We start from the raw sequence: 19,243 nt of genomic DNA on the forward strand, positions 1-19,243 counted from the left end.
TTTTACTGGAGGACCAACATTTGAATATGATAAAGAGTAATTCTTTTCCACACAAGAATACCCCAAAGAGCCCTCGGATCCTCATCTAAGCTACTTACTACACATAACCTTTTAAGCAGTACTTCCTACACAATCTCTTGCTGTGAAACCTAGAGAAAAAAATGCAGCAATTCACTTTGAAATGTAAATGCCTTCGGTTTCTTTCAGATTGTTAAAGAAAAGTAATTGATTTTAAGAATGTTGACTTCTCTTTAAGTTCAAGGTTCATCATTGATAAAAACTTAGTATCGGCTGCAGTAACAGTGCACATCCTATTCTCTGAGGCTGTCTCCATGAGAGCTGCCTAGTGACTCAGCCCTTGACAATCCAGCCACTCTAATCCAGCAAAACCCCTACGTCTGGGTTCCTGGTCTTGGGTGCTGGGATACCAGGAGTCAACACCACCTAAGTACACTCAACTAAGCACAAGAGTGAAGACTCATCAACACAAAAGCCAGTCCGCTTACAATCTTGATGCACCAGAAGATGAATCTGTAAACTATCACCCAAATCCAAGATTACCTAAATAACAGCCTCTGGGACTTGCATGACACACATTAGACTTCACTGGAAATCAGCTGCATAAATATTAGAACTTGCTTATTTCTCCCAGCTTTTTTCCTAGGAGTAAATGTTACCAGTCTTCTACAACACTTCTAGAGCAACACCCAATATTCTAATTTCAATTGTCTAAATTTTGTGTGTGCTTCTTCGAACCTCTTAATCTTGAGTCCCTGCTTTCCTCTTCTACTGAAGTACTGTTAGATATTTAAGTGCATCTCCTTTCCCTCTCAAGACAAAGATGTTATTTCTTTTAAAAAAATCAACTTAGTATTACCTTGAGTAAATAAACCCCAAGAAAACAAGCAGTCAAGAGAACAAAGAATGGAAAACATCAGGTATATTGACAATTTTAATATAAGTTATGATTACTTCAGTTGCAGGTAGGATACAGCCTTAGTCAGGAACCTAAACAATTCTGATTAGAATGAACAAGCAAACATGCACAGTCCTAGGATGCAACAGCTTCTTGCAATTAACACAAATTTTAAAGTGCCAAGTAAGGAAATGAAACAGAACTGACTTCATGTATTTGCTATGTAAGGCTAAATCAGTCAAACTGTCTCTGATGGCCTTTAAAAATGTGGCATTTATACACTTTTAACATCAAACAGCTGTCCTGATTCTACCAGATGATATCAGACAGTTCTCTTGTCCATACAGAGTGAACTGAATTCCTTAAAATTTTTTGCCACTAATCCTTGCCACACTGCAAACAGCCTTTACAAATCTCGTATCAAATTTATTTGTGGAGAAAAGATTGGGAACTTCTCAAGGGTCCACATACTACTGGAAATGTTGAAAGAATTTTCAACTAAGGGAAAATTATGTGTGGAATTACATACTACACAATATTACAGAAAAAGTAATAGCTGTGTTCTCAGATCAATGTATGTAATACTTTAGTCTATGCCACCAATCATAAAAAGGGTACATACGATGCACAAAAGTGTGATACACACTTCAAATTATTCTTCACTTACACTTGCATGAAATTCCATCTACTTTGTAACAGTGTTTTTACCTTTTACATATTAACAGAAATTGCGACAGAAATAAGTTATATAGAGATTCAGAAGGAAACATCCCACAGGCTGTAATCACATTTATTTTGAAGCTGTGCTTCCCCATGGATGGGTTCTTGTTTCTTCAGTGTCTCACTGGCTTCAGTGATAAAGATGCAGAGATTTATTCACAGAAAATATACTCTGAGTTCTGAAATTTGCTTGAGTGGGGCAGAGACAAAATAAAAGAAACAGAAGGCAGAAGAGAAATAATGCAGCCCAACTTACAGAGTACCAAGCTGAGTTCCACCTAGTCTTGTGCTCACAAGACCACCAAGTTCTCTTATCAACATGTTCATCACTTCACCTGCAAAGGCACCAAAGGTACAGGAATGCTAGTTAAGGTATACCTGTTTCCAATTCCTTCTATTCTGGATGCTGAGTGAGTTCAGATTCTTGGGTATACAGGACTCACAGATACAAACAGCTTTTTATTGCTAGAACTAAGCACATTTGATCTAGAGTCATTAAAGCTGGGACAAAATGAAGCTTCTTTGTGGTTTTTTTTCAATCAAAAAATACGGTCAACTATGCAGATGATGTAATTATAGCTAAAAATGTGATCACTTGCTCTAAGAAACTTTGTAAGACTTAGTTGCAAATTTGCATCAAGATTTGCTTATCCTAGGAATCTTAATATTAGAAAATTAGAAGGAAGCAATTTGTGAAGTCACTCACTCTGAGACTGACTTTCGATCAGGAATCTCCTTCAACTGAGAAAGCAACCACTTGGTTACCATTCTAATTCCCACAGCATTTCCATGATCCCAGTTGATATGAAAAAAACCCCACTAATATATTTCTTTAGAAGAAAAAGATGTTACAGTGAACACAAGAGGCTTACTTCCCTCTGATTCTCTTGAGATCTACAGACTTTGAACTAACAGTTCAAGCACTTCCATACTCTTTTATTTGGACTCTTGCCTGCCTCTATCCTTTCAGTCAGAACATTACATCTGATGAAGACCAAATTTTCTTCTCATGAACCACAGAAGTCAGGTCAGATACTCATACCACTTTGTTCACTTCCATCCATTCACTTCCAGAACATTTTGCCCAGGAAAATCCTGATACAAGAGCCTAAGGAAAAAGTCAAACCTTCTATCACTCAAATTTCTGAACAACACACAAATACCCACTGTCACAGCTTGTTTTTAGCATCAAAATTGAAACACAGAAGCTTCATGATCAGTATTTAAAATGAAATTTTATACAAATAACTTAAAATTGCTCACTGTGGAAAAGGGGAAAAGACATTTCATTTGAACGTGGATTATAAAAGATGCTATCAGCAGTTCAGTTTGGCATCAAATACTGAACTATTCTAACAACAGATTTGACCAAAGTGGATTAGCAGCCTGATAGCCCAACTGTTTATGCTTTAAAAGCTTTGCAGTGGTCTTCTTTGAACTAGGAATCTGGAAAAGCATGTCTTCCAGCGTGCACATGGTTATCTGTCCTGAAGCTTGTAGTTTCGTATAAATATTTCCTAATTTGACAGAAAGGTCAGGGTTCTCTTCCATCTTTTCCCTGACTGTAGCCAGCTAAGGAAGAGAAAATGACAGATTGTTACAGTTCAGCAAGTGGAGATCTCATTCTACCACCGCACTGAAGAAAAACAATAACTCATAGTAAAAAAAAAAGTACACAGTGTAAGATAGGTGGCTAAGGCAATGACTCATGAGGATTTTGTGCAGAGTACATTATGCATCACCACAAAATGGTGGAAATGCACTGGTTATCTATTAGAGAGAGTTTATTGGATTTAAAACTTCCTCAAAGTTGTACAATCCTATTTTAAGTCCTAGTACAAACAAACACATTTATTTTCTATTTAAATCCAGGAAATGTGATTGCTTCCTGGAATCCACTTTCCAGATCAGCAAAATTTGTATTATTATTAAATATCTTTGTAAACGTACAGTACAAAACAGTAAAATTCAGGCTATAGAAGACTGAGAAGTTCTGTACGCCAAACATAAGAGTATGAGCTGAAGTGTTAAGTAAATCCCTTAAAAAATATTATTATCAATAAAATTCTGTGGAAGCGGACTGTTAGGACTAATGCTTAATCATCTTCTGGTAGCTAAAAATTTCCCAAAGTCAAAATACAACACTAACACATGCAACATTTATTGCAATGACTTTACAAAACTAAAGGCTGCTTAAACAATTTCTTTTCGACATAGCAGCTAATATATATGGGCTATGTTTTGAAAACTTGGCTCCCCCCTTCTCCTAATGTGTATTATTTTGCATAACAGTTATTAATTTTGTTTACAAAAATTAAAAGCAGCAGGGAAAGACTAAGTATTTATTTAATAACACAGTCTTAAATGTCTTGTTCTATAGGCACATCCAAAATGAATATGCTAAATAAGCTTCAGGAAAAGCAGCAGCAATGCTGACAAACTGAGAGGGGCTACATATGTGCTCTGAAGGAAGCCTTCTTATTGATCAAGACTGTAAAAGCTAGTTTTCACAGTAAAATATAGTTAAATAGCAAAAGCTACTATTTCCTATATCACTCTTCCCCATATAGCATCATAGGTCTTTCATATATTACCAACTTAACAATATCACTGTTACCAGAAACTTTATTCTCATTTCATATGAAATGAAAATAGCATAGGAGGCAAGGGATTAAATTATTTAATGCCAATAGGGAAAGTGTCATCTACATTCAGATGAAATAAGAGCTTCTAGAAGCAAGATCCACAATAAAAAATGAAGCGAACAGCTAAGTGTTTCGTTCAACAGCAGAGGAAGCCAGACAGCTGCTTTGGCATCGGAATGCATCAGAACCCAAAAAACTACAGCACAGTGAAGTTAGGCACCTGAAGTTCTGAAGGTTAACCATCATTATCATGGCTCAGCCCAGTACCATGAACATTCTCATCACTGCATACTTACCACCTGCTCAGAAAACTCAGTTTTTTTCACAAAGGGAGAAGTATCTACTTCCACTGCTGCCTCTAACGTATTTATTACTTCTTTTAGCAAACCAGATCTGAGCTGGACAAGAACCTTAAAAATAAAATAAAAACACACCACACAAATAGTATGTATCATAAGAATGCAATTTTTTTTTTAAAATGGTTGAGGAAGACAGGAAGCAAAGCAGGACAAAATACATATCCAGACGGTGCACTGAGAAAAATCCATTCATTGCAAAGAAAGTGACAGAATAATCAATTTCCTCAAATATTTCAGGTTTTTTAACAGCTGGGACCTGGAAACGAAGGGTGAAGCTTGAGGCAGAGCTCCTCTGACGAAGCTGCATTACCTGCTCTTGAATAAAGTGCATTTTACCATAGTTTAGAGAGGTCACTTACATGGCACATGCAGACTTTCTCTCGGATTGTAGACTGTGCAAGTAAAAAAAAAAAAATTGTTGTATGTACATGTGTGGATAATGTTTGTAGGGCTGAAGGAGGTCTGAAGTGGGCAGAGCATTTACTCGGAGCTGGGTTTTTTAAATCTTTTGGAGCTAGAAAGAACAAATCATAACTAGAAATTGTTTAGGGGTCTATGCTCACAGATGTAGGATTTGTCTACTTTACATTCCCACCTATGGTAGGAAGTGATTTTAAAAAATGGGTGGAGGTTGTTAACTGTTCAGAATGTAAGTCATCCAACTGACAGAAATTGTCTGTTGGCTCAAAAAAAATCTCAGCAACACCACCAACACAGGCCTCTGCTAGTAACAGGCTGGTCTGTTACTCTGCACTTGGAGTTTTTTGGCCAGTATAGCATACTCTGCAAGATTTTAATACAAGGCAAGCATACTTACTTTAAGATTATTGTATAGTTTGCTCTCTGTTCTCATTATCTGGGAACAATAAAATTTGGCTTGTGGTACATCATTCTGGGAAGGAATAATAAATAATAAAAAAAAAGTCATACACATGCCAAAACCTTGCACAATAAAAGTTCAAGAAAAACGAAAGTCCCTCACAATTTTTCAATAAATCACAAAGCATCATCTAGAACCCCTTTACCAAGACCCATAGACACCAAACAGCACCCAGCCTGAAAAAGGAATACCCCATGCTGGAGTTCCCATGTCATCTGGCTCTTTAGTACAGTGTGTCTGTCACATGTAACCAACATTGAGTACGAGATCACCTAAAAGATGGAAGGTCTACACACATGCTGAGTTCAACACATGTCAGAGTAATGAAGTGCAGCATATGTTACTGTGGATATTTATCCTGCCTGGCCCCTCTAACCTTTTGGAATACACATTTACAGTACTGTATCTATGTCATCAATTGATTTGTATAGACAGTAAATGTTACACTGACATTTACTAGACCAAGCAATGTTACTTGCAATTAAGAAACACCTTACAGCAAGAAGTACTGTCAAAAAGTATTCTGCTTAAGGAACAATTAAAGGTAATGTGGAGCATTACTCCATTTGCAAAAAAAGAATTTCACCATGCCATTGTGCACATGAATAAATTTATTTCAATGATGCTATTGTTCAGTGTCTCCATTCACAGAGACAGAGCAAAAAAGACCACACAGTGCATAAGAAACTTTTAACAATTCTACTCCATTCATTCAAATTTGTGAATAAGATCAAATCTACAGCCTTTCCAGTGTCTCTGACCTCTGTTTTAACATGAAACAGAGAAGGTTCAGGACATACTCAACCTGTACACACAAATTAATGGCAGAGGAAATGCAAACTTTATTCCAAACTTCAGAATTTCCTAATTATTATTCTCCTGCTCCATTTTTCACCCTGTGCTGCCTCAGAGCCTTTTCATATCAGTACTTAGGCATATGAGGTATAGGAAAACCTCCACAGGCAGAAGGAGACAGTCCACCTCCCAGGCAGTAGGGAAATACACATCAAAGCCTTTGAGACTGCCTCCCAAGACAAACATTTTAAAGAGATGATTGTGCAAATATTTTAGATTATAATTACCAGTATCTGCAGGATACTAGATGTTGACATCTAACCTGTTGACCTAACTCTGTAATTTTTTAATATTCTAGATGGTATTGTCACCAGCACAAAATATGTGTGCATTAGACTCAAGACACGTTTAGATTTAAGAACTTCCATATTCAATTTGTGTGAGCATTGTCTATAATCCTATTGTTCCAATAATCCCTAAAAGTTCCAATACTTGAAGTTATTACATAGTTGTGCCTCCTCCATGTTAGCTTCCTTTCACTATCTGTCTATAAAAAAAGTAAAGAGTATCTCTCTCCCTATAGAGACCCAGGCAGAACCGAAAACAAAAGAGACTGCACCTGCTTGAGAGCAGTTGCCATCGCAAAGCAGTATGCTCTCAGTGGTAACGTGTCACCTTTTAGCTGTGCTTCTTCAAGCAGTCTCATAGAGATTTTGGAAGACTCCAGGTTGCCCTGCACAGAAATATCAGAGGAAGTTGTGCTTGTTATTCTGGTTACCTGAAAGGGCTGTAAGCACCTGCAATCACATTCAGAAGGTATTCAGAAGTCAACACACTGTGCTATCACAAAGGCAATATGTATCTGAACCCAGATATAAGCAGATTCTGAGCAGCACTTTTTGAGAAACACAACATCAAAATACGGTATTTAAAGTGACAGAGGTCACAGGAGGGTAAAAATAACTTCTATTACTTTAACAACTACACCTCACCCTAACTACTTGGGCTACTGCAACTGATGAAACAGCCCCAGCAGTATCCTAAACAAACAGACATTTTCATTTTCACTTTCAAATAATTTCCAAATCAGGAAGGAAGATTAATTTTGTCATTACTTTATTCTGAAAGCTACATTAGATAGTTACTGAAAATCAACATTTTCTAAGCACTGAACTATTCAGTACCACTAACTAAAGAAATCTGGGTATGTGTGAATTTGAACATTTAGCCATTTTTAGCCTCTCTTAAGGATAAATTTTTGAAAAATGCTGAAAAAAGTATATATTCTAATATGACAGCTTAGACATTCACCTTTTTCCAACACAGAAAGCTTCCATTATTGTTGGGAATTTTCAACAGTTGATAGTAAAAGGCAATGAATTTATCGGTGTGCTACCTCTCAAACCATCAACTCTCCAAACCAGTGCTGCTCATACTGGAAATTATGAGTGGAACTGACTGGACCCCAAACAAAATAGTATCTGCCAAACTTAAAAGCTGGCAGCAGGAAGGTTTTGTAACAACTGGTACCACCAATGTGTGTAAGAGTCCTCAGACCTTGTGCTGATTTCTGTTCCTATTCAAAGTGTCAGTCCTGCAAAATATTCTTTAAAATACATTCCTTAAAAATTTAGAAATATTTTGACCACCAGAATATTGATTATTATTACATAAATACTTTTTTTATCATCAAAAGGCCTATAGCTCTTTCCTGCACCAACAGAAAGACAATCTGTTACCTCTGAGTATGGCAGTGCCTCAGTGATTTAAACCACCCCAGAAGTGTTTTAGAGTTGACCTTAAAAATACCTCTGTACAAAGATTAAACATTAATTCCTTTGTTTATCTACTGGAAATAATCTGAGCTTTAAGCCTTGTACTTTTTTTTTTACTTGGTCTCTGGCAAGGTTATTCTAAAGAACCAAGAACGGTAAAAATCCAGCAAAGATTTTAATGATACCAGTACCATTATTTCTATTATTTGAGTAGTGCATCTTGAAGATACTTCAAGATTTTTTGCTGACATTTCTTATCTTGCATCATGAGAAAAAGAAAATTTGAGCTTCATGTTTTCTCCTCCTCCTAACAGATGAATCAACAGATTAAGCTTTTAAAAGAGCTCCACCTAATCCTCTTTAGTGCATAAAGGGTTCCTACAGCTTATTTGCTCATTGACAGTATTTTATCCACAAATTCATTGTGACTATTCAACCAACCAGGTGACAGTGCAGAACCATTTCTCCTCTCTTTTTATCAATAGTAATAATGGGCTGGACTGTCTATTGAAAATATATGTAGGGAGAGAAGTAACAGATGCCTCAGGAAACTATTCCTATTGCATGTGCCTTGGATCCCAGCCTTCTAACTGCAGGCCATGTTAAAAAAACTTGAAAAAAATTTAGAAAAGAAGCTACAGCAGACCTAAAGGCAGCTTAATTCATTGGAACTGAGAATTTTGGAAAAACCATGCAAACTACTGCTGAGGTACCATTTTAGGCTAGCTCCTTTTTATCACATAAACACTCAGTTTCGTTGTATGTTAACTGAGAAACCTGAGGACTTTAGTCCAGTGGTACAATTTTTTCCTCAGCTAGTGGAAAAGATGATGACACGGAAGAAGACTTTCCAAATGAGTTTGGGAAGGGTTCACGTTCAAACTTCAGGTTGCGGAACTGACTCAAATCTGGAGAGGAAGATCAAAATAAAAGTTTTGGGATCTCACTTTGCTATGGAAGGGAAACAGTTCTAAGGAAACACTCATAGAACTGATGTATTCTGGTTTCTTACCATCCTCGTGCTCCTTTTCTTTCAGCTAAAAATACAGGTAAGCTTGAGGGGCTGCCTGTCTATCTGAAGGCATTCATTTATGTTTCTTTACTCCCCCCAGCTGTCCAGTTTCATCAGACATGTAGGGAACAATTACCATTGACAACCCTATTCCTTGTCAAATTTGTGTACAATTAAAATGGTTCAAGACTGCTTGTTGGGGGAGGGGAGAAATGGATAGGGATGTCTGGCAAACAGAAACTATCATGTATATGCCTTAAGGAAATGAGACTATAAAACCAATACTGAGGCTGAAGCACAGAGTATTGTCTGAAGAGATGCAAAAATCACACAGAAAGAATACTCTAAGGCAATCAAAGGCTGTACTAAAAGAATTTGTTCCTTAATGCTTATGTCCATGCAACATTTTGGAGATTTGCTTTGTGACATTAGTTTATATGGGAAACTATATATGTGCACCATATCACATATCATGAAGCACCTCAGGACTCAAATACGTTTAAAATACTTGCACGAGATACAAAAGCATGACAGGGAACATACAGAAATTTTAAAATAAAAAAAAGCAAGAGATAGAAAAGGCATTTCAAAAACTTTTTCATTCATAATACTTACCAGTTTATAGCATATTGCAAATGCAAGAAGATAGGTTTCTTTGTTGAAAGGTATACCTTGATTTTTCATTTCTACCAGAACTTCCAAAGCACCTATCAAAAATATATTACTGTTACTCACTTCATAAATTTAAGACTCATAATTGAAAAGAAGAAACAATTAGATGAGATATGAGTTCGGTAAGTTTATTTGAAAATACGAATGTAAACTGAAATCTGTTATTCGAAAAATTCAAAAAGAGTAACTCAGGGTCAGTTGGATCTTTCAATTTAGCAAGGAGGTTTTCAGTTTACACTAGCACATGGCCTTACTCTTCTATTACTCTTATATGAAAATCTAAAACTAAATTCTGTATACTTGACAAAGACACCCTCATTATTCCTAACTGCCCAGAAAACTTCCACCACTGTAAGTAAACTACGTAGCATCTTCTCATTAACTCACATGGTCCATTTCACAATGCTGCATTTAGGTGCTGATCTAGGTTTTTCTTACAGTGGCTCGGTCTCAACTTTTAGGACAACTGCTGAACTTAAATTTGCCAAGTGTCAAGAGACCAACCACTATGAGTTCAACAAATATCAAAAAGGATTTGCTTGAAAAGCTTTAAGGTTTTCTCATGGAAAGTCTTTTAAATTAGGTCAGATCATTCCTCCTTTAAGTTAGGTCAGATTGTCTTCACAAAGGGCCAAACTGATTTGAAGCATTGGACTTCTACATTGCAGTAGCCACTCAGCATGAGGACACAAGTAAATCAAACCAAGAGAAGAATATGGTCTGGTTTTGGACAAAAGGTACACTTCCTTGCTCTGACACAAATGCAGAATGGCGAAAAAATTGTTCAGAAACTTACCATTCCAAAACAAAATGCTATGGGAAATTACAAAGCAAAGAGAAGTAACACTTCAGCGAAGCGGGTTTGGGGAACAAGCAGGTTTGGGGAACAAGCTCTCTGAGATAACAACAGTTCTGTGCAACTTGAATGACAAAAAGTCTGTGGGAAGTATGAAAAATAGACCCTTCCATTTTTATTACACACTATGGTGCAACTCCTTCACACCTACAGCTATTTACATGATGTTTGGCTATCTAAAATCATAGCCATACAGCAAATATATACATATACACTCCCCCCCCCACCACACACCCACCACTTACAGTTAGAAGCATCCTCCCCAAAATTTATTTGCCTTAGCAAATATAGTACTTACTTTCAAAATGGCCCTTTTTAAACAACATAGTCATCAAAATATGGAATGATGTACTGTCTGAGAAAAAACCATGCAAATTCTGGAGAGGAAATAGAACAAGCATTAAAAAAGTCAGGAAAGTGAACAATCTTACTGTGCACAGTATTTAGCAGGTCTTCCTACTGGAATAAGTCTCATCTTTACAAGTTCAACATTCAACTCTCTGGGTTCCCTGACTGACTGTCCCTCTGTCAAATGATATCTAAAATACCAGTGGCTCATTATGGTTAAAAGCTCACTAAAATGAAACACAAATTTCCCAAAGAGTCCCGCTACCATTTTTTTTTAATAACCTCTAAGTCAGTGCAAGCAGAAGTCACTGACAGCTTGTAGCTGATGAACAGTATCTTTGGCGTAAAGTACCACCACCATGAAATTGAACACGTTTTTTGCTATTCATTATATCACATGATCAGCACAAGACCTTGAGTGATGATGGCAAGAGTAGCAGGAGAGAGAGGAACTAAATTTTATGTTTCACTTCAACTACACTGTGTGTTGGGAATAGACCAATAAAATGTCAGAGGTATTGTGTTTCTGCAGCAGAATCTGGAGAAGTGTTACTGTACCTTACTATCCACCATTTACTATGGTCCTATAAGTACAGCAGTTCCTGTCTTAATTACACAGATCTCAATTAAAAAAAGACCAAACCAAAATAGAAACTACATAGGCTCTTTCTTACACACGCCTAACTTAAGAATAGTAGCAAGACTTCTCCCGTTTCTGGCTAGACATATCTCATGCCTTACTGAATTAATATCAGCAAGATTTTCACTGGCTGACAGAGATTTTTGAAGTCACAACATTATTGCACACACTGGACCTGATTATTATCTTGCCATAATAGCAGACACAGAATTTTAGAGATGTTCAGAAACAAGTCCTTTAGTTTCTTCAGCGCTAAAATGGCCAAGTTCCTGAGCTGATGAGTATCATACCACCCCAACAGGGTTCAGAGAGAGACTGAAGTACAGAGCAACACAGTGAATCTGTGGGTGCAAGTGACCCAAGGGATTTCAGAGGACTACTACAGAAAAACTCACAAGTGATCATTTCCAAGAATGATTTAATGCAACATAAGATGCAGGAAAACATGCACTAGCTGTTTCCATTTAAGCAATTATTTCTTCATCAATACTTTTTATTCAATTTTTATTTAAATTATGAAATCATACAGAAATAAAATAAAGTTACCAGTCAAACTAACATCTAATTTCCTTTTAATTAGTGTTTTAAAATAAAAGCCACGTAATCTGCGTATCTACACTAATGTCATAGACATCCTTGTTAAGGCAACACACCTTCAAATCTATGAGCGCATGCAAGGCTCATGTGTAGCACACCATTACTCATAATTGACTAATAACAGCAACAACAATATTTTCAGTATATATAGGGGAATTACCTGATCTTTGATAAGTTCTACTGCAGGTCTTTCAAGGTCTAGCTCATAACACAGCCTCATAAAGAGTGGCCCAAATTTAAAATTATGTAAGGTAGTGATTCCATTCTGTTCATGGTACCTATGGGAAAGATTAAAAAGTTAATCACACAGGGCATGGAATTTGCCAAGGGAGAACAGCTTTAACTAGAGAGCAAGATCTGTAGGTGCAATGACAGAAGCACACTTTCCTATCTGCACCAGCCAAAGATATAGAGATAACAGGAAATTAATTCTAAGGAAAATTATTGTTTTGATCAAACTAATAAATTAACTAGTAATAAATAATCTCTTCTATTACCAATAAAGTAACCTTCATTGGATAAATAACAGAATGGGTCTCTGCCTTGAAAATTCCAAGCTACTTTACCTTCTATTCACGGAACAATAGCAAAGGAAGTTGCAGCAGTTTATTTTAGCAGCAGCAGCTGCTAAAACACCTCAACAAAAAGATAAAGCATTTCACTTTTTTCTTTATAGTCCCTATATTGTACTTGCTGGGAAAGTTTTCACTCACAAAACCTCCTGCTACTGAGTACTGGCTGCAGGACAGTTTATGACCAGGTGTGTCTTGGCTGGAAATGCCTCTGAACACCTCTGCCTTGCAGCTGTGGGATAATTTTTCTCTGTGGTTCACCACACAGTAGGACACCACTTTGCTCCCATAGCTTAATTCTCCTTTCACTTAAGAGTCTAGAGGGTTGGAAGATCCAAAGTATTTAAATAAAAATACAGCCTTAAAGGATTAACTATGCATATTGCAACTGAATTAGGGCAAGACCTCAACTGCAGATATAACCTGGGATGATCTAATAAAAGCAAAATAACGACAGAAAAGAGTGTTACCTGGATTGTTAAAAATACCTGTAAATAACTTTTCTGGCTAGTTCCACATCAGATGAAGTCTGACATAAATGTAGCAAATTTTTTAATTCATTTTTGAGAATTATTCCATTTTTGTTTAGTTTTTCTTTAATATTTTTAAAATATTGATCTGAAAATAAAACGCATTACAGCATCAGTCTATAGACAATTCCATTACCTGAGTTACATACTTGATACCTGAAACATGGAGACTCAATGAAGCAGAACTCTTGTTTTTTCACCAAGAAAACTGCATAAAACTTCTTACAGACCAGCATGCCATTGTGTCCCCATAAAGACATGTCAGAAAACCGAGAAGATGCTTACTGTGAATTTAATTTCACTGTGTTATGAAGCATATCAGGGTAATGCAAAAGTTCTAACAAGTAACAAAGTTTTGTGACATTTTATGTTCTTTTTCTAAAAAGCAAGCAAACAAAACCATTTCCACTCAGCATTCAAATGACTGTAAGAACTTCTGCTCAATACTGTTCATACAGAAGACTTAAATTCCTTTACAGGTGATGAGCGCATAAAGACTTTCATACATAATCTACGTATTTCTTTAAATAGCTATAAACTTAGAGTTGCTACCCTTCTGCCCCAAAAAAGAGGGTTCTCTATCCAGCACATTTTCCTGTGACAAAGCAAGCACAAAGACCAGTCCTTCAGTTGGTAATTTCAAGCCTCTGACTCAGACATACACAAGGTTAAAATCACATATACTACCTGGCAGCTCCATTCCTCTCATGGTGCTGCCCCCATCTTGGGCAGGGAAGTGAACTTTTTTGTAGCAGTTGCTGGGTCACTGCTGTTCCCAAGCTAGTAACCTACACAAGAGGTGCAAAGTAGGCATCCCAGAGAACAATGTGTGCAGTTACTTAATACAAATCTGTCACTACATGCAAATACAAGTCCTTACTCAAGACTGAGGTGCAGAGTTGAACCCTGTGAAGTCAGAAGAATGCATACAAGTATGCATATATAATGGCTGGGATGTGTTCAAAGGTGTGCAGAAATTTCAAAAATATTTGGGATCTGAACTGTATTTACATTATTCTAGCTAAATGTATAAGTGCTGTAGCTAATAGTATAACTATTGTAGTTAATATTTGCCTTCTAACATTAACAAAAACAAATAACAAATAGCTATTGCTATTATATATTCTGTGTAACAGTTATTGCTGCTTTTTCCACTTCTAAATCAAGTTTATTACTAGCCCTAATTATTTCTTTTCATTTTTCAGGTATAACATTAAACACTCAATACAAAAACCACACACACATATGCACAAATAGGTGCTTGGAACAATGTTTTCATTAGTTTTCAGAGGATCCAGTTTGCATGAAACCAGAAGATCAACTGTGAACTATAAAGCAAAATATTTGGCTTCTACTAACCTGCTTTAGCAAGAATGATTGACTCACAGCAGTAAATTCAACGTTTCTCAAGTACAGGATGAATAAAATACAATGTACCATCATCACAGCAAAATGTAACGATATTATGACTTAACAACCGCACAATTTAAATTCTACCTAATATAGAAAAACCATCAGGATGACTTTACTTCCCTCTCTGTCCCAGAAGAGTAGCTGATATAAAACTAGGTTTGATTATTTGTCTCTTCTTGCCTTAAAATTAACTACAACCTTTGCAACTGTTGTCAGTTTGTATCACCAGCACATCCACACATGATAAACCAGGAGTTTTACCTAGCTTTTCTGAAATAATAAGGGCGGCTTTATGTTTATGATTCTTAAAGAAAGGAATTTGTATACATTTAAAGTAGCTTGACAAAATCAGAAAAAATCCACTGATCCTGCTCCTACATGAATTTGGAAAACCTGAATTTGTTTTCCATATTCTGAGTATCATATATCATCTGGAATCGGGTGTACAACTGAGAACTCCCATTAGGCAAAAGAAAAAAATCTAAAAAAAATGCTAACAAAATGTATGGAGCAAATTAAAAAAAAAATACTGTGATAGCCCTTTTCTGAATAGTTAAGCAACTATTTAGCTTTGTCTTAACAGTTTTCTGTGATGATATTATAATTGAAGCAAGATTTGTAGACAGAAACAGTTCTTTTTGTAAGACTATCTAAAAAAGTTGGGAAAGAGAGGGCACAAACATTTTAGACCTTATGTGAACACCTTGCATACATCAAAGCATGTCTACACGTATTCTCAACACAGCATAACTAATACTGTTTCATTCTACAAAGCCTCAGATCTTCCAAAAATGTTAACTACAAAAAATTTGCAAGAGGAAGACATAAATTGTTTCTTTGAATGGGGTCAGTTGTGTCATATTTTTATGACTTTGACTGTTTGTTTCCTAAGACTCATGCTAAAATGGTGACTATGAATTAAATACTATACCTTTATTGCCATGAAGTTCATTTCTAATTTCCACTTTCATCTGCTGAAATTCTTGTAACTTTATATCTTCTTCTGTTAGCAGATACCGTTTCCCTGCCATAAGAAAAAAAGAGGAAGGCTCAGTTTTATGTTGCACTGTGATTTAATAATACTGAACCTTGCATTTATGAATTACAATTGTGTGATGACAGACCATTGAGATACGACACTAAAAAGCAGACTGCAAAAACTGCAGTTGCTCACATCACTGACAAAAGAACCCAAATAATACGCCACAGCTTTCCAGAGCTTATGTGTACAGGAATGAAGAAGTATCTAGTTATTGGATGTGCAAAAGAAAAACTAGAGGCTACATTCCTCTCCACTGAGCCAAGGTACAAGAGGATTCTGCACAAGATTCCTGCCCCCGCCTCCCCCCAGAACCCTTTATCCTTTTATAAGGATTTGCCTTGTTTTCCGCTGTTTTCCACAATTCACTACCGGCACAACTTGCTCACCCCACAAGTGCTGTCCTTGCTACTATAGAAGGAATCATTCTGGAAGCTCCAAATGCAGTAGGAAGACACAAACAGCCTATTTTTAAAAAACAACAAGCCTGTTACTTGGATTGTAGTACCACTTGGGAGACCTAGTGAAGTTCTGCTGCAGTACAGACATCAGAGGTAAGACAGACACTGAGTCTAGAGTGTCAAAATTAACTTTGGGTGCTAACCTTAACTGTACTGTGTTGCAAGCTGCTTTAAAACAAGAATAAAGCAAAAGCTATTTGACAAGTTTTTGCTGTCACAAAACCAGGTGTCCAGTAGATTTTTATTTGCAACTACAGACTTTGTAACAGAGAGCCACAGTTACAGCTGACACTGTTACAATCTAATATTTTAAGGTTTTGGCTTATAAAGACTATTCTAACCACAAAAGGACAAGAGCAAGTATTGACCTGAGTTATGTTGTTTATTCTCATTCTGCATATGCCTAGGAAAACGTAACTGGACATTTAAATAAAAACACTTGTTTGCTATGCAAGTGAAGCATGATAACGACACACTTCATAAAACCAGACGAAAAAAAATCCATTAAACGGCACATTTATCAATTAAATTTAATTGAAGCCGTTCCAATGGGTAAACAAATACATTCTACTCAATGAAATTGACCTGTATTACACTGCCATTTCCTTTCCACCGGCATCTGCTGGTCTAGCAGTGAAAGACCACCCCTGTCTTGGGCCTCTCCAAAGCTGGTGCAGGAATCATGCTGGCCTGGGGTGGGGATAGCGCACCACACATCATGGACACTCAGTGGTCACACAGTGTCAACAGAGAGAGTGGGGCAGCAGAATGTTATCCTTCTAGAATTCAATTTCCTGAATTGTACTGCTCCCTTAGATTCACACTTTACAGGGTTACAGAAACAGTTCAAAACCAAAGGCACCACCAAGGAAAAAGGAGGCAGATGGGTATGAGGGCTGGCATGTGCAGGTGGTGCAGGCTGTCCCAGAGAATTCAACCAACCAACCTGCTTAGCCTCAAGCATACTGCAACCCTCTATATGGCCAGCCAGTGAAGAGGATCACAGAGCACCACTCCGAGAGAGGGGGTTCTATGTCTCTGAGGGGTATAACAGAGGTGTTACCTGAGCAAAACTTTCACCACTGCTGGCACAGTGGGCCAGGAGCTCAGCCAGGACCTAGGCTGGAGAGCCCTCTGCCATACGCCGCTTTTCCATGTGCCCCCATTTACCTCTGAATCCCAGGGTCTGGATAACTCTGTCACCCTCCCAGAATAAATACACATTTACAAAGCCGAATGTTTATTTGTTTGGTTGTTTCCTTTTAAATGTCATATCCTGACAGCAGCAAGCAGGGGATACACTAACACTGACCTCTAGGGTGACCTTACTGCGGCCTTTCAGTGGGGCCTACAAGAGAGCTGGAGTGGAACATGCACAAGGGCAGGTAGTGCTAGGACACATGGGAATGGCTTTCAGCTAGTCAAAGGCTTTGATTATAGAATAGGTTTAGGTAAGATATGACACAGAAATTCTTTACTGGAAGGGTGGTGAGACAGTGGAGTAGGTTGCTCAGAGAAGCTGTGGATCTAGCATCCCTGGACATGCTCAGGGCCAGGCTGGATGGGGCTCTGAGCAATGTGGTCTAGTGGAAGGTGTCCCCATGGCACGGGGTTCGCATTGGATAATACTTAAACCAACCCAGGCCATTACGTGATTGCTTCTCCGATTCTGTGACGACGCCGACTCTCCCCATGGGGTACCTCTGCCGCGTCAGCTCGGCGTGCGCACCGCAGCGCAAACCGCGGCCCTCCGGGCACCCCGCGCCGAGAGACGCATCCGCGCTGGAACTACAGCTCCCGTCAGGCCCACAGCTGGTAGCGGCTGGCGGGCCTGCCGGGAGCTGCAGTACTCCGGTAGCTCCCCAGCCGGCGGGCTGCCCCGCGCCGCGCCGGCCATCCCGGCGCCCACCCCCGCCGCGTTGCCCGCGATACCTCCGGGCGCGCAGCCCCAGCCGCCTGGGCCGGGCGGGCGGACCGCCGAACGCCGCGCCGCCTCCCGCACCACCCGCCCGGAGCCGCCCGCCAGCATCGCCGCCATCTCACGGCCGGGCCCGCGGGGCGGGGCGCTCATAGCCTGCCCCGCGCTCATAGCCTGCCCCGCGCTCCCGCCCGCCTCCTCCGGCCTCGGCGCCATGGCCGCCCCCGTGCTCCGGCGCGCCGTACTCTGCAGCGGGAGCGCACTCGGTGCGGCCCCAGGTCGGTGCGCTGCTGGCGGGGCTGGGGGCGCGGCGCTGGTCGTCGTGGTTGCCGCAGGCTGCGGTGAGGGAGCGTGAGCAGGGACGGGGTGCTGCGCAGCGGCTTCATTCACCTTTCCCCCTTTCTCTGTGTGCATGTGTGGCATTGGAGACAGCTCAGAAGACGTTTTATGGCTAGTATGTAGTGCAGGAGAGTGTTCGCAATTTGTTTTTTAGTAGATAATCCCCCGTGCCTGTGCCGATTTCATAACTCGACATGGTAGGACCTGCCTTTTTGGGTGAGGGGAAGCCACGCGGAATTGTACAGGAGGCCGCCAAACCCGCGGCAGTGCGCGTTCAGCAAAACTGGTACCGGGGGTGACAGAGGCGCCAGCAAGGCTGATGTTTTGGAAAAGCTAAAGATCTGGCCTTTGAGAAGAACTGAGCCCATAACGTTTGGGTAGTGGTGGTGATGGGTGGCTGCTGCCGCCCTCGCCGAGCACGCGTTTCTCTGTGCTGCTTGCTGGTAGCTGCAGACGCGCGGCCCCACCGCGCCGCCCCGGCCCTGGGCAGCGCTGGCCTGGCCTCGGCGCTCACACACACAGGGCCTGTGCTGCGGAAAATAAGCCCTGAAAGCCTCGTGCTTGCTAGTGGCCTCCTTAGCTGTGAATGAATGAACGACTTTTCCTTTATGCTAAAGAAAAAAACCAACAAAAAAAGACCCAAAAGCTGCCACACCAACCCCCCCGATCTTTTGTGTGCCTCTTTTATCAACATAACGAAAAAGAGTGCTAAAGGAAATGCCGCCAACCAACCAGAAATATCTTATTTTTTTGTTT

The 19,243-nt window shown here is 39.2% G+C and overlaps 2 protein-coding genes across 5 annotated transcripts in view; one reads left to right on the top strand and one right to left on the bottom strand.

Moving 5' to 3' along the window:
• Nucleotides 1-993: 993 nt before the first annotated feature.
• PTCD2 (pentatricopeptide repeat domain 2) lies at nucleotides 994-18,364 on the bottom strand (the record flags this gene model as incomplete). 3 transcript variants are annotated; one of them, XM_082300838.1, is made up of 10 exons in its annotated part: nucleotides 994-2,744; nucleotides 4,578-4,691; nucleotides 5,458-5,532; nucleotides 6,935-7,048; nucleotides 9,718-9,809; nucleotides 10,929-11,007; nucleotides 12,376-12,493; nucleotides 13,276-13,405; nucleotides 15,662-15,754; nucleotides 18,163-18,364. In XM_082300838.1, 10 exons carry the CDS (start codon nucleotides 18,362-18,364, stop codon nucleotides 2,673-2,675), a joined length of 1,089 nt encoding a protein of 362 aa, XP_082156964.1. In that variant the 3' UTR covers nucleotides 994-2,672. The 3 variants fall into 3 exon arrangements, with proteins under 3 accessions (XP_082156964.1, XP_082156965.1, XP_082156963.1); XM_082300839.1 differs by having other exon boundaries at nucleotides 994-2,762; XM_082300837.1 differs by having other exon boundaries at nucleotides 994-3,208.
• The window catches only part of MRPS27 (mitochondrial ribosomal protein S27), a 43,664-nt gene continuing 42,721 nt past the window's right edge, over nucleotides 18,301-19,243 (top strand). The window contains exon 1 of one of the 2 annotated variants that reach the window (XM_082300841.1): nucleotides 18,301-18,426. In XM_082300841.1, coding sequence (XP_082156967.1) covers nucleotides 18,363-18,426 — 64 coding nt within the window. In that variant the 5' untranslated portion in view covers nucleotides 18,301-18,362. The remainder of the gene's footprint in view (nucleotides 18,427-19,243) is intronic. The other variant, XM_082300840.1, reaches the window with a different exon arrangement.

Source organism: Coloeus monedula, assembly GCF_965178545.1.
Source record: "Coloeus monedula genome assembly, chromosome: Z".
In the NCBI taxonomy this organism is placed as follows: Eukaryota; Metazoa; Chordata; class Aves; order Passeriformes; family Corvidae; genus Coloeus; species Coloeus monedula.